This window comes from Mobula hypostoma, chromosome 8, assembly GCF_963921235.1.
Source record: "Mobula hypostoma chromosome 8, sMobHyp1.1, whole genome shotgun sequence".
Lineage (NCBI taxonomy): Eukaryota > Metazoa > Chordata > Chondrichthyes > Myliobatiformes > Myliobatidae > Mobula > Mobula hypostoma.
Window position 1 is genome coordinate 38,077,475 of NC_086104.1, and position 15,666 is coordinate 38,093,140.

At 41.7% G+C, this 15,666-nt stretch overlaps 1 protein-coding gene across 2 annotated transcripts in view; it reads left to right on the forward strand.

The window, feature by feature from the left end:
• The window catches only part of LOC134350476 (3-hydroxyanthranilate 3,4-dioxygenase-like), a 37,271-nt gene extending 22,801 nt beyond the window's left edge, over positions 1-14,470 (forward strand). The window contains exons 5-10 of one of the 2 annotated variants that reach the window (XM_063055684.1): positions 1,129-1,218; positions 2,090-2,133; positions 2,396-2,544; positions 2,673-2,738; positions 7,877-7,959; positions 14,023-14,469. In XM_063055684.1, the coding sequence (XP_062911754.1) occupies positions 1,129-1,218; positions 2,090-2,133; positions 2,396-2,544; positions 2,673-2,738; positions 7,877-7,959; positions 14,023-14,104 (514 nt within the window). In that variant the 3' untranslated portion in view covers positions 14,105-14,469. Of the gene's footprint in view, positions 1-1,128; positions 1,219-2,089; positions 2,134-2,395; positions 2,545-2,672; positions 2,739-7,876; positions 7,960-14,022 lie in introns of both variants that reach the window. The other variant, XM_063055685.1, reaches the window with a different exon arrangement.
• The last annotated feature ends 1,196 nt before the right edge of the window (positions 14,471-15,666 follow it).

Sequence of the window (15,666 nt, forward strand, 5' to 3'; positions counted from 1 at the left end):
CCACCCGAATTCTGTCGACTCACGGCTCGGGACCACCCTGAGTGATTGACCGGAGCCTCTCCGCACGTCCGCCGTCCTCCTCTGACTCCCTGCCAAAACTCAGTCCACAGTCATATCATACAGCATGGTATCCGAAAACAAAACGATACATAACCACCCATTGGCTAATAGAAGGCGGCTTATCTACTTTAAAGTAAAACAAACTGCTAGCGCAAACTCTCTTCAGCGTTAAAGCACAACAAAGCCGCATTCCCCAGATTAACATAACAAAGACGCCATTTTAAATGTAACAAAAGAAAGACCCCGTACATATGATTGTGCAGTTTGGTAAAAGGAACAATAGTGCAGACTATAATCTAAATGGGGAGAGGGTTCAAACATCAGAGGTGCAGAGGGACTTAGGAGCCCTCGTGTAAGATTCCCAGAAGGTTAATTTACATGTTGAGTCTGTGGTGAAGACTCAAAGGCAAATGCAATCTTGGCATTTACTTCAAGGGAAATAGAATATAAAAGCAAGGAGATAATGCTGAACCTTTATAAGAGACTAATCAGACCGCACTTGGAGTATTGTCAACGATTTTGGGTCCCATATCTCAGAAAGGACGTCTTGTCGTTGGGGAGAGTCCAGAGAAGTTTCACGAGGAAGATTCCGGGAATGAAGGGTTAACATATGAGGAGTTTTTGGTAGCTTTGGGCCTGTACTCACTGAATTTAGAAGAATGTATGGGGATCTCATTGAAATCTACCAACTGTTGAAAGGACTAAATAGGGTGGATGTGAAAACGATGTTTCCTATGGGGGTATCCAGACTAGAGCGCAAAGCCTCAAAATTGAGGGGCGACCTGTTAGAACAAAATATGGAGAAAATTTTTTAGCCAGCGAGTAGTGTATCCGTGGATGCTATGCCACAGACTGCGGTGGAGGATGTGTCTGTGGGTACATTTAAGGTGGAAGTTGATAGTTTCCTTATTGGTCAGGGTCATAAATGGATATGGCAAGAAGACAGGTATATAGGGTTGAGAGGGATCCAGGTTCAGCCATGATGGAATGGCGGAGCATACTCGATGGGCTGAATAGCCTAATTCTGCTCCTGTGTCTTATGGTTAATAAAGGTATTTCTTTTGACAGATATTATGTAGAGAATTCTACCGATGTCCTGTTTGAGAAATGGTTCTACTGTAAGGATCTGGGTACCCAGCTGCCACCGATAATAAGAGAGTAAGAATTCTATGATTTTTTTTTTTGTTTTTCGGATCTAGGAGTGAAATGTACTGCTGGTATTTTCTGTTACTACTCTTAACGATGAAATGTTTGCTGAGTTAGCATGTAACTATTGCCCTTTTATTTATAGCCTAAAATTTCATTTAACGGATTCTCAAATTTCAAAATGTGAATACTGATTCGTCTCAACTTTATGGCTAACACTGAATGAGAGTGCGTGAATTTATTCAAGTGGACTCTTCCCACTGTGAACTTTTTTGTTTGCTGATAACAGTAGTAATTCAGCTGCACCATATCGGTTGTCATTGCCCATCTACGATTGGCTATTTGTCTTTTAAATTGGAGCAGATTCTCTCTAAGATAATGCATTTTGTTTACGCATTTTAGGAATGGGCAAGTAGACCCAATGGATACCTAGCTGGTATTTATTTTGCCAATTACGTTTCATCGGTTTAACAAACACAATAGTGTAAATTCATCTGGCTATTCATAGTATGAAAAATATTATTCCATTTTTTTCTGCAGTTTGTCTTATTATCATGAGATTAATTTTTCTGTTGCATACATTCCAAGAGCGGTCAGTCCAAGACAGGTTGTAGTTTGTGTGTCTAGTGGTGAGGCGATCTTTCCCTGTAACCTTTGTTGTGTCTGCTTCAAGCTTTAGTGTGTCTTTGGCATGTTGTCCTCGACCTTGGGATGCATCAGCCTGCATGATGGGACTCGTTAGGTGAAGTGCCCCACACACATGTTCTCCAACCTTTGATTGCTTCATGCTATTCTGCAGTGTAAAGCAAAAGGTTCTGGGTCATATTAACTAGCAAGGTTATTTTTGCTACAAAACAATTTAAAAGTGATCTTTCCATTTCAGATTTTTCAACTCTGAAGAATACAGAACTGGAAGGCCAAACCCAGGTTCGGAAAGCATGCATGATTCAAATTGAAGCTGCTAATGACATTGTGTTTATTAATGACTTGAAGTTTGTTAAAAAATTATGCTTGGCATACTGTCATTAAAGGAAGACAAACATCTATACACACTTTGCCTAGTTAATGCTGCTAAGCGCTGCGTGTTAACGCTGGCCTCAAGTTTCCCGTACTCTGAGATGATAGTTCAGTTATATGTGACAATAGAATGAATGTTATCTATCCTGTGTTGACGTTTCATTTATTTCAGACAATTTACGGAAAGAACTTCCATTTTGTATAAATAATGTCAGTACTGTGATGGAGCCCTTCTTGTTAAAGGACTGGATCAGCACCCACCGTCAGGATATTAAAATAAAGCAGGTTGTGGACCTGTTTGGTGACTACTTTGAAACTCAGGTGAAAGAATTGAATTGAATTTGTTTCTAATTAACATTTTGTACTATTTATTTGTTGAAGAGTTCACACCTTCATAACTAACGTAAATGTGTTAATTTACCAAATGTCTTTTTGTGTTTTTCTGACAGACAGCGGTATTTGGTTCTGGACATAGTGAAGACAAGGGAACTGCAGACTCTTGGATTTGGCAGTTGGTGAGTAATCACTGTTACCTCTAATATTTTGCCAATGTATGTAATTTTAATCAAATTTTACTATCTTTGTATTCTTAAAAGTACGGTTTACGGCAGATAAAATGACTGCACCAAAAGCAAAGTTTCCCTGTGAGGTAGAGGTCATGGGTTAAGGGTGAAAGATGAAAAGTTTAAGAGGAACAAGGGGAAACTTCTTCGCTCAGAGGGTTGTGAGAGAGTGGAATAAGCAGCCAGCACAAGTGGTGCACGGGAGCTCAGTTTCAATGTTTAAGTGAAGTTTGGTACATGTATGAAGTTCATTACATGTATGTTCGGGGTATGGAGCGCTATGGTTCTGGTGCAGGTCGGTGGGAGTAGGCAGTTCTAATGGTTTTACTATGGACTAGATGGACTGAAGGGCCTGTCTCTGCTGTGCTTTTCTATGACTCTGCAGATATTGATGGAATAAACAGTTTGCTGGTAGCAGGTGGTCCGGACACAATAAAATTGTCATTCCGCAAACATTTTCTCTTTAAAGTCAAGGTCAAATTCTGCCTCTGCTCTTCAACACCGCTGAGACCGAGGGATGGAAAAACTGAGTACTTCTGAAGTATGCTCTTGCCAGGTTTCCAGTGCCCACAGTCTGTCATCATTTTGAAGGCTTGACGGATGGTCAGCGTTCAATATCAGCTCTTTATTCCTTCCGTAGATGTTGTCTGACCTGCTGATTTCCTCCAGCATTTTAGACAATAGACAATAGGTGCAGGAGTAGGCCATTCGGCCTTTTGAGCCAGCACCGCCATTCACTGTGATCATGGCTGATCATCCACGGTCAGTATCCAGTTCCTGCCTTATCCCCATAACCTTTGATTCCGCTATTTTTAAGAGCTGTATCCATCTCTTTCTTGAAAGCATCCAGAGACTTGGCCTCCACAGCCTTCTGGGGCAGAGCATCCACCACTCTCTGGGTGAAAAAGTTTTTTCTCAACTCCGTTCTAAATGGCCTACCCCTTATTCTTAAACTGTGGCCTCTGGTTCTGGACTCACCCCTCAGCAGGAACATGCTTCCTGCCTCCAGCGTGTCCAATTCCTTAATAATCTTATATGTTTTCAATAAGATCCCCTCTCAGCCTTCTAAATTTCAGAGTATACAAGCCCAGTCACTCCAATCTTTCGACATATGACAGTCCCGCCATCCCGGGAATTAACCTTGCGAACCTACACTGCACTCCCTCAATAGCAATTTTGTGTGTGTTATTCCAGAATCTGCACAATCTCGTGTATATGCTCACTGTTCATTTCCCACTGGACTTTCCATGGGTTCTGTGGGCCATTTATCTCATTAACTGAGTGCAGTGAAATGAAACTCAAGCAATGCTTTTTACTTGTTTTATTCATAACAAAAATGATCCTGTTCTTAAATGTGTGTGTGTAAGGAGTATAAACAGATTCAAATGGACCACGAGAATGGAGTGGGGAAGGGAGAAGGGCTAGAGCTGCATATGGAAGGAAAATTGGACAGGACGTTAGTGGAATCAGGAGACAGTAGAATGGGAAAATCAACCGGTAGATGGTAGAATCATCTGGACCAGAGGAACTGCATCCTAGGGTTCTGAAAGACATAGTGTTAGAGATTGTGCTGGCATTAGAAATGATCTCTCAAAAATCATTGGACTCTGGCATGGTGCCAGAAGACTGGAAGATTGCAAATGTTAATCCGCTCTTTAAGAAAAGAGGAAGGCAGCAGAAAGAAAGTTACAGACCAGTTAGCCTGACCTCAGTGGCTGGGAAGGTGCTAGAGACTATTGCTAAGGATGAGGTGATGGAGTACCTGGTGATACAGGACGAGATGGGACAAAGTCAGCATGGTTTCCTTCAGGGAAAATCCTGCCTGATGAACCTGTTGGAATTCTTTGAGGAGATTACAAGTAGGATGGATAATGGGTCTGCAGTGGAAGTTGTACATTTGGACTTTCAGAAAGCCTTTGACAAAGTGCCACACATGATGCTGCTTACCTAGTTAAGAACCCACAGTATTACAGGAAAGTTACTAACATGGTTAGAGTGTTGGCTGTTTGGTAGGAGGCAACGAGTGGGAATAAAAGGATCCTTTTCTGGTTGGCTGACAGTGACTAGTGGTGCTCCGCAGGGGTCGGTGTTGGGACCACTTTTTTATGCTGTATATTAATGATTTAGATGATGGAATAGATGGCTTTGTTGTCAAGTTTTCAGATGATATGAAGACTGGTAGAGGGGCCGGTAGTGTTGAGGAAACAGGTTGCAGAAGGATTTAGACAGATTAGGAGAATGGGCAAGAAAGTAGCAAATGAAATACAATGTTGGAAAATGCATTGTCATACATTTCAGTAGTAGAAATAAATGTGCAGACTATTTTCTAAACGGGGAGAAAATCAAAAAATCTGAGATGCAAATGGACTTGGGAGTCCTTGTGCAGAACACACTGAAGGTTAACTTGCAGGTTGAGTCGGTAATGAGGAAGGCAAATGCCATGTTAGCATTCATTTCAAAAGGTCTAGAATACAAGAGCAAGGATGTACCACTGAGGCTTTATAAGGCCCTGGTGAGGCCTCACCTTGAGTATAGTGAACAGTTTTGGGCCCCTCATCTTAGAAAAGATGTGCTGGCATTGGAGAGGGTCCAGAGGAGGTTCACAAGAATGATTCCAGGATTGAAAGTGTTATCATTACAAGGAACGTTTGATGGCTCTGGATCTGTACTCGCTGGAATTCAGAAGGATGAGTGGGGGGGGGGGGAATCTCATTGAAACCTTTTGTATGTTGAAAGGCCTAGACAGAGTAGACGTGGAAAGGATGTCTCCCATGGTGGGAGAGTCTAGGACAAGAGGACACAGCCTCAGGATAGAGGGGTGCCCTTTCAAAACAGATGTGGAGAAATTTCTTTAGCCACAGGGTGGTGAATTTGTTGCCACATGCAGCTGTGGAAGCCAGGTCGTTGGGTATATTTAAGGCAGAGATTGATAGGTTCTTGGTTGGACATGGCATCAATGGTTATGGGGAGAAGGCCGGGAACTGGGGTTGAGGAAGAGATAGAAAAAAAGGATCAGCCATGACTGAATGGCAGAGCAGACTCGATGGGCCAGATGGTCTAATTCTGCTTCTATGTCTTGTGGTCATATGGTCTATGGAAAAGAACGTGAGGTGAAAATTGAAGAATGTGAGGGTGAAGTATGATTTAATAAAGAGAGGAAGTAGATCTGCAGTAATAATTTATTCCCTGGAGTGCAGGAAAAGGAGGGAAGATTTGATAGTGGTATACAATATTTTATGTGTGTAGACAGATACAAGCAGGCATTTTCCATTGTTTTAGAGTGAGCCTAGAACTCAAGATAATAGGTTAAGGGTGGAAAGTAAAAAACGAGGGGGTACATATTCACTCAGAGGGTGTAGAATGAGCTGTCAGCAGAAGGAGTGGACATAGATTCGATTTGAATGTTAAAGAAAATTTTGGATAAGTACATTAATAGGTGGGTTTTGGAGGTCTATCGTCCAGGTGCAGGTCGATGGGATTGGGCAGAATAAAAGTTCAGAATGGATTAGATGGGCTGAAGGGCCTGTTTCTGTGCTGTACTGTTCTGTGACTCTACAAGGGACTTCCATTATGTGGATAAACTTGTTGAAGCAGGGTTGTTCTCCCATCTGACAGAAGTGATGTGAGAAAATCTGACAGCCACAGAGCAACTGTTTCCAGTGGCAGAGGATTAACAGCTGATGACCTATAATATGATCAATGGCAAAAGGTCCAAAGTGACCTGAGGAAAACCTTTTCTCTGCAGCAATGGTTTGGAATGCATTGCTGGGTCCTGTGGTAGATACACATTCAGCAGTAAAATTCAGCGGGGAGTTGGTTAAGAACCAAAAATGGAAGTATTTGCATGACTTTTGGGAAAAGCTCACGGTGAGCTGGATTAGTCTTGCATGAGACCATTGTGGAGAAAGAAAGTGTCTGTTTTGGCCCATCATTCAGTAACCATATTTCACTTAATCCAATAAAATACAGACCAGTGAGGGAAATGACAATCAATTAATTTTTATTAATGAGACAGAATTTAACTGATTTTGTTTTTTTAACCTGTTTGGTTAGTGTTAATGCCTTCACTTCTATCTTCCTCTGAAAGCTCCCTACCATCTCTCCCATCACCCTTGCCACCTGTTTGTGTCCACATTACGATTGTCCAATAACACATTACCAGAAGCCATCCACTCCTACTGATTTACTCACACAGACTCTGTTGAAATGAATGGTCCTTTGTATTTTCCACCAGATTAGATCTAGCTTGAAGTCTGAGGATGGGGATTCCTAGCGAGACTGGGGCCCATCACTGTGCTCAGCAGCTGTGACATCCAAAGATGGGATTTCTTTGGTTACAGACGGTCAATATAACTGGGCTGTAATTCTTTAATTGACCACCAGGGGGCAGTCCCTCACTGTTCCACAGTCTCAAGAATTTTTAAAGAGATTGGGCAATTCTAGTAGGATTTGCTAAAGGAAGATATCATGAAAAAGGATCCAGTGCTTTTCCTGCGTATATGACAAATAAACTCTTCAGGCTTCCTTCAGGGTACAGGTATCAATTTTAACCAACATTTTGATGACAGACTTTGCTACCTTCATCAGAGGTGATTTATACTCTCATCATCTGTCCCTCCTGGTTAGTCCTCATCCAACCAGGTTCTGTAGTCCCACCTAGTTTACAATCGAATTCCAGTTAAAATTATTTTTCTCTGGTTTTCTTTACCAGGCGGTCTCAAAAACCTGGTTGAAAAAGAGAGACAGATGACGGGTATAAATACCACCAGACTAGACATGCCCAGGCATTATCCCTGATGAAGATGGCAGAGTTGGTCATCAAAATGTCAGCTAGCCATCCACTAGCTAAAATTGATACCTGTGTATGGATGGAAGCCCGAGAAGTGTTTATTTGTCAAGAGGCATGATTTCAATTAATTCTAAATTGCTTGTTTTCTGGATAAAATTAATTAATTTAGGTTTTTTCATGAGTAAAAAATCTATGGCATTCATAAACACTGGCTGGAGTTAATCAGTGCCTTGTTGTGATTACTACTGTTGATAACCCTGGCCTCTGTTTTACTTTTTTTTCCTAATGCATTCTCTTTCAGGAGGGTACATCTGTGGTGGTAATGGATGGCAAAAGTACCAACCTAACAGCAGGAGACAGCCTTCTCGTGCCAGTAAAGACTAAGTAAGTGTATTACAGTATGACAGGAGACCCTTTGCCCTGTGAGTTCTGACTGGCTATCCAGCTATCTTACCCATTCCCATTCTTTCTCCATAAACCTACAAGGATGGCCTAGCAATGTAGTGTTTAATCATGGTAACATCCTCAATGCATTTTCCTTTTTCCGGTGTAGCCAGTCCCCACATGTTCATCAATGTTCACAAAGGAAAAGGACACGAGGGATTGTGAGGGAACGGTATGCTGATATTCTGAGGAATTTTGATATCAAGAAGTGACAGTTTGGGCCTCTTGAAGAACAGTGGGGTTGAAAAGTCCCCAGGGACTAATGGAAGCTATCCCAGATTACTGAAGGAAGCAAGAGAGGAGACTGTGGTTTTGATCGAGATCGCTATAGCCTGGAGGATATAGATATGGTGGAAATGGGGGTTAGGAAATGGCACAAGGACTTGGTCCTGAAAGGTATGAAGCAAGAGAATTAAATAGTCCAGAAATAGCCTGTTCAGCCCATCTCACTCACGTTGACCAAGTTGCCTGCATGAGTTCGTCCTCCTTGCCTGCATTTGGCCCTTATCTCTTGGACTTTGTCATGTACTCATCTAACTAGTCTTCTAAATGCCTCCATCACTACTTTCAACGGTCAACATCTGTGTGGAGAAAGTTGCTCCTCAGGTCCTTGTAAATATTTTCCCCCCTCACTTTAAATCAATGCCCTCTAATTTACTGTGGGGGATAATGACTCTGACTACTCACCATATCTGTGACCCTCATGATTTTATGTACTTCAATAAGGTCAACACTCAGCCTTCAATGTTCCTAAGGAAATAGTCCCAGCCTATCCAATCTCTCATATTAGCTCAAGCCCTCTAGTCCTGGCAACATTCTTGTGATTTTTTTTACTCGTGATGTACTGGGCCAAGTTCCCTGTCTTTTGTAAGATTTTCCATTCCAGGCCCTGATGCAACCAGTCAATATACTCACCCGTACACATCTAAAGAAGTTGTAATATAACATACCAACTCTTGTACTCAGTGCCCTGACTGTAAAAGGCATGCATGCCAAAAAGAATTAAAAACCCTTTCTACTTGTGTTGCTGCATTCAGGGAGCTATGCACGACTTGGGCCATTGATCTCTCTTCTATAACACTCCAGGCACTGCCATTCACCACCACCCTCGACTCCTGCCACCAAACCAAATTTGTATGCTGTTGACAAGCTCACCCTAGATCCCATATGGGACATTGTTAGAGGCCTTGCGAAATTCTGTATAAATGTACTACACTGCACTCAACAATTATGTTGGTCACCACCTAAAATAAAAACTCAGTCAAATTCAAGATACGATTTCCAATGCACAGAGCCATGCTGACTATCTCTAATGAGGTCTTTCCTTTCCAAATGCGGGTAGTTTCTGTCCCTCAGAATCCCTTCAGTAAATTTCACACCACTGGCTCACTGTAGTTGCCTGGGTTGTCTTTGAAGCCTTGTTCAAATAAAGGCACAATATATCATCGTAGATACAAATATCTCTGCCAAGGCCTCAGCATTTTCTTCCTTTACTTCCCACAATGTCTGAGGATGTACTTGGTTAAGGCCCCAGCGATATAGTCACCTTTATGCACTTTAAGACCTCCAATGTGATGTTACAATGCATCATTATTCTCTCGCCTGAATTCCCTAGCTTCCAAGATCTTCAACTAAATTCAGATGGTAAATAATAATTTAATTTTAATTTTTTTGCCTCATACACCAACAACCATGTTGATCCTTAAGGGGACCTATTCCCTCTCCAGTTATTCTTTTGCTCGTAATATATTTATAGAATCTCAGGATTGTGCTCTGATATCTGCCAAATCAATCTGCCCTTCTTTTGCCCTCATGATTCCCCACTTAAGTTTACTCCTACATTCATTTGGGACAAGTGGAAAGTATAGAGTAAATGGCGGAATTCACAAGATCACTGATGCATTGGAGGCTCGTGGTGCATCCATTACTCCTGGCATAGGCAACACCTGTAAATAGACTGGCAAAGAGGGTGTATCACATTAATCGGAGCACTGAGTATAAAGGTTGGGAAGTTATGATGCAGCTCTATGCAATTTAGTGGCGGGTGGCCACCTTTGGAGTAATCAGTGCAATTCTAGTTAATCCTATGGAGATTAGGGAGGGTTTTGCCTGGATTGGAGTATGTTAGCTGTACGGAGAGGTTGGGAGAAATTGGATTATTTTCTCTAGAGCTTTAGAGGTTGAAGGATGACTTTATGGAACTGTATAAAAATTGAGACACTTGAGGTAGATACAGACCTTTTCCCAGGGTGAAAATATCAAATAATAGAGGGAAGAGCTTTAAGATGAGAAGCGAAAGTTTAAAGGAGATTTAAGGTTTTATTCCACACAAAGTGTGGTTGATAGCTGCCAGATGACCTGGTAGAAGCGGAGATGATAGAAATGTTTAAGCAGCATTTAGACAGGCAAATGAACAGGTACAGCATATCAACCACGTGAAGACAGATGTGCTGTTTAATTCTGCAATTTGGTCACCACGGCATTGATGGATGAAGGGCCTATACCCGAGCTGGGCTGTTCTGTTCTACATTCCACAAAAATAGAAAAATTATTTTTCTGGAATCAAGACCCATTTTGCTGCCTTCCCTGCTGGGCTGGAAATGTGCTTTTCAGAATCCCATCACCCTCTTTGTCCTGATATTACTATTAACTCAGTTTATATTCTCTCATAAAAACTCTTGCATATCCTGCACACTTAGACCATAAGACATGGGAGCAGAATTAGGCTACTTGGCCTATCGAGTCTGTTCCATCATGGCTGATTTTTTATCCTTCTCAATCCCATTCTCCTGCCTCCTTCCCATAAACCGTTGATGCCCTGGCTAATCAAGAATCTATAAACGTCCACTTTAATTATACCCAAGTGACTTGGTCTCAATAGCCATCTATGGCAGTAGATTCCCCACCTTCTGGCTAAGGAAATTCCTCCTCATCTCTGTTCTAAAAGAATGTCTGTCTGTTCTGAGGCTGTACTCTCTGGTCCTAGACTCACCCACTATAGGAAATATCCTCTCCATATCCGCTCTATGAAGGCCTTTCAGTATTCGATAGGTTTCATGAAATCCCATCTCATTCTTTTAAACTCCAGTGAATGCAGGCTCAGAGCCATCAAGTGCTCCTCATTCGTTAACTCTTTCATTCTTGGAATCATTGTCTATCACTTTTTCTCAACACTTTCCAATGCCAGCACACCTTTTCCTTGATCAGCGGTCCAAAACTGCTCACAATACTCCCCACTGTGGTCTGATCAATGCCTTGCAAAGCCTCAGCGTCACATCTTTGCTCATATATTCTAGTTCTGTCAAAATAAATGCTATCACCGCATTTGCTTTCCTTACTGCTGTTTGAAGCTGTAGATAATTTTGCACAAGGACTCTCAAGTCCCCGTGCAGTTCTGATCTTTGAATTTTCTCCCTGTTTAGAAAATACTCTGCGACTTCATTCCTTCTACCAAAGTGCATGGCCATGCATTTCCCTACATTATATTCCATCTGTCACTTATCTGCCCATTCTCCCGGTCTGTCCAAGTCCTTCTGCAGATTCCCTGCTTCTTCAGCACTGCTTATCCCTCCACCTATCTTTGTATTTTCTGCAAACCTGGCCACAATGCCAACAATTCTGTCATCCAAATCATTGACATATAATGTAAAAAGAAGTGGTCCCAATACAGACCCCTGCAGAACACTTCTAGTAGCCAACCAGAATAGGCCCCCTTTATTCCCACTCCTTGCATTCTGCCAATCAGCCAATTGTTTATCACTGCTAGAATTTTCCCTGTAATACTATGGGCTCTTATTGTTAAGCATCCCCATGTGCGGCACCTTGTTAATAGCCTTCTGAAGATCCAAGTAAGCACCATCCTCTGACTCCTCCTTGTCTAGTCTGCCTGTCATTTCCTCCAAGATTCCAACAGAATTGTCAAGCAAGATTTTCCTTAAGGAAACCCTACTGACTTTGGCTTCTTCTATCATGTGCCTCCAAGTATCCCGAATGGGACGTATCTATTCTGCGTCTTCCAATTAACCCCCAGAAATTCCAGCTATAGCTGTTCTGCCATCATCCCTGCTAGTGTCCCCTTCCAATCAACTTCGGCGGCTCCTCTCTGATGCCTTTAAATCGCTATACTTCACTGCGATACTGATACTTCTGATTTTAGCTTCTTCCTATCAAGCTGCAGAGTGAATTCTACCATACTATGATCACTACCTTCTAAGGATTCCTTTACTTTAAGCTCCCTAATCAAATCTGGTTCATTACACAACACCGAATGCAAAAATGCCTTTTCCCTAGTGGGCTCAACAACAAGCCTCCTGAATGGTACTGAGTGTATCCTGCTCCAGCTCCAGTTTCTTGCACATTGTCAGTCAAGAGTGGAAGTTGGGACACCTCCCACAGATGTAGTCATCAGGAAGACTATTAGGTACCCTGAGAGCACAAGAGGAGAATTCTGCTGCCTGAACTACAATTTTAATACCTCTAATTTCTCAGATTTCACTTCTAGCTTGCACCTGTTCTTGCCGTAGTCTGTTGAACCAAAGCCTGACCACTGTAGCATTGTTCGCTCACACAATGATAACTCTGCTTTTTATTGGCCCCTGATAAGTCACGATTAACCCAACGAATCTCCTGTTATGCAAATTAGTTTCCAGAGGTCCTGCTCGCTTTTTAAAAACGGGCACATAAAGTCCACAAGGAAATGTCACCATCTCACTCCATGATCTCCTGCTACAGACTCACTACCCTAACAGATCAAGCTAAGCAGGACCCATACCTTCTTCACTACCCAGTCTAGCTGAATTACCACTTTCAGAGAACAATGTACCCTTTTGCTTTGCTATTCTACAACAGTCCCAGGATCAAAGTGGACTTCTCTCACCCCACTCTTAGAACATAGCCTCAAGATGGCATTTGGTAGAGGAATCTAAAACTAGGGGGCATAGATTTAGGGTGAGGGGGGAAAATATTTAAAGGTGACCTGAGAGACAAGTTTTCCCACACAGGTTGATGGGCATGTGAAACGAGAGCTCACTAGGATTTTTTAGTCCTGATGTTTGACAGCTGTGAAGTAGTTTTGTTCATATACGTATGGAAGCAAACCACCTACGCACCAGCAGTAATTCCGTCTCTTGTGAATGAGGCTGTTGTCAGCAAAGGAATTTGCTCAAGTATAAGCCCAGACTGCAAATGTCTACCATCCCCACCCCAGCTAACAATGGAAAAAATGTTTTGATGCAACACTGTTCCAAATAGGTTTTGTACTTTAATCTGTTTTTTTGCAGCAGATTATCGTCTTATTTAAGGCATCTGTTAGTCTTGCGAGACCATGGATCTGCGCCTGGAAAGTCTTCACTCTCCAGGGTGCAGGCCTGGGCAAGGTTGTATGGAAGACCAGCAGTTGCCCATGCTGCAAGTCTCCCCTCTCCACGACACCAATGTTGTCCAAGGGAAGGGCATTAGGACCCATACAGCTTGGCACTAGTGTCGTCGTAAAGTAATGTGTGATTAAGTGCCTTGCTCAAGGACACAACACGTTTCCTTGGCTGGGGCTTGAACTCACGACCTTCAGATCGCTAGTCCAATGCCTTAACCACTTGGGCACATGCCCACACCGATTATGATCTACGAACATGTATTATAAGTTATGAAGAACAATATTGGAATAAAAATTATGGACAGGTAACAAATTCTTATATTGCTGGCACTACTTGCACCCCATGAAAGAATTTAAACAAAAATAATTTCTTTCCAGCTCAGTGTCAATGTGCAAAAATTAGATGCAGAAAACCCATTTGATTATTTTTCTTCTCTTACCTCGGGCTAACTCCAGGTAAATTGTTACCATTCTGTTGTCACCAGGCTGAAGACCGTTAACTCAGAGGGATTAGGAGGTTTTCAAGATTCTGTTCCTGCTCCACATTCCAGAAATAAAACCATAATGCTGCTGGGGAAAGAGAATGCATGCGTATTCAGTTTAAGCCTGCTAACATTTTGTTTATATTCCAGGTATACTTGGAAAAGGGCTGAAGGAACCGTTGCACTTCGTGTCATTCAGGACCCAGCAAGGAAGAGACCCTATAATAAATAAGACAGCTTTAAGCACAGAGTAATCTTTACTTGAATAATTGGAAATTAATTTTTAAGATTGCAAATACAAATTTTGGATAGATAAATCCATTAATACCAAGGTTTTAAAATCATGAAGAGGAAGAGAAACAATTACATTATTCTATCAATCATGTTGTGAACAGAATTACAAAAATATTTCAACTTGTATCTAAATCAATTTTTAATCAAATATCTTAATTGCAATTCATTGCTTTGTTGTAATACTGTAGTATGTAATTTGTTATTGTTAATTGCATCATATGCAATCTTTGCAAGTAAAAATCTCAAAGTCTGAAAAATAAAACAACACCACAGCTGTGGAAAATCTGAAACAAAACAGGAAATGCTTATGTAATTCTCAAAAGATAAGGCAAAGTCTGTAAAGAAAGAAACAAGAGTTACATATCAGTTTGATGATCATTCATCAGCTCCTAGCAAGGAAAAGATCCTGTGGTCAATAACTTCTTAAGGCATAGATGGTTTTGTTTGGAAGTGATCCTGGCTAATCAACTTAATGGAATTTTTCAAAGAGGAAGAAGACATGTTATTGCGGGCAGTATGGTTGATAGAGCCTAATAGACTTCAGTAAGGTATTGTATAAGAGAGAAGGTTTGAGCACATTTCATGAAGGGCTTGTTAATAGAAGGCAGTGGTTAGTGATGGAAGTGAAAAATAAAAAAAACAAAGAATAGATGCTGGAGTTCTGAAATAAATTGGAAAGTGGTGGAGGATTTTTGTGGTAAACCAATGGAATTGGTACTGGGACCCTTGCAGATAAGTGGATGACCATTAACATAAATTTTAATAATATCTATTTGTTTATAAATAATAGGCCCTTCGAGTCGCACTGCCCAGCAACCCCCTGAATTAATCCCAGCCAAATCACTGGACAATTTACAATGACCAATTAACCTACCAACCAGTACATCTTTGGACTGTGGTAGGAAACCTATGCGGAAAAAAAAACTCCTTGCAGGCAGCAGCAGGAATTCAGCCTGGGTCACCTCTACTGTAAAGCATTGTGCTAACCACTCCACTACAGTGCTGCCTTAATGGTTGAAGGTTGCTAATTAATAATTACCTTTTTGGGTTTACCACTGTCCATAATCTTGGCCTCTGCTTAAATATGAATACGGAAGATATAATCAGTAATCTTAAGATTATACAAAAATTCATACTGTTCAAAGAGGGTAATGGGAAGTTACAGGAAGATATCAGAAAGTAAAATTTGCAGACCAAAGGCAGATGAAACTGATAAGGTGTGAGGTGGACATACACAATATATGGCAGGGCCATAGGGAATACTGAGGAACAAGTCTAAGCATGCCAAAGGTGGCCACACAGGTGAGGTGATGAAGCTGTAAGGGATGCTTGCTGGGCTACAGCAGGGACATTGGTGGTTGTCTGTCATATCCAACCAATGTGGGAGAGTTTTTAAAGTGGAAAAGCTGCTGCACTGGGGCAGTTTCACTCTCCGCGCCTTGGAAGTCTGGGTCCGGAAGTACGAGTAGCCGTAACGACTGAGGCTTTCCTCGATTGCAG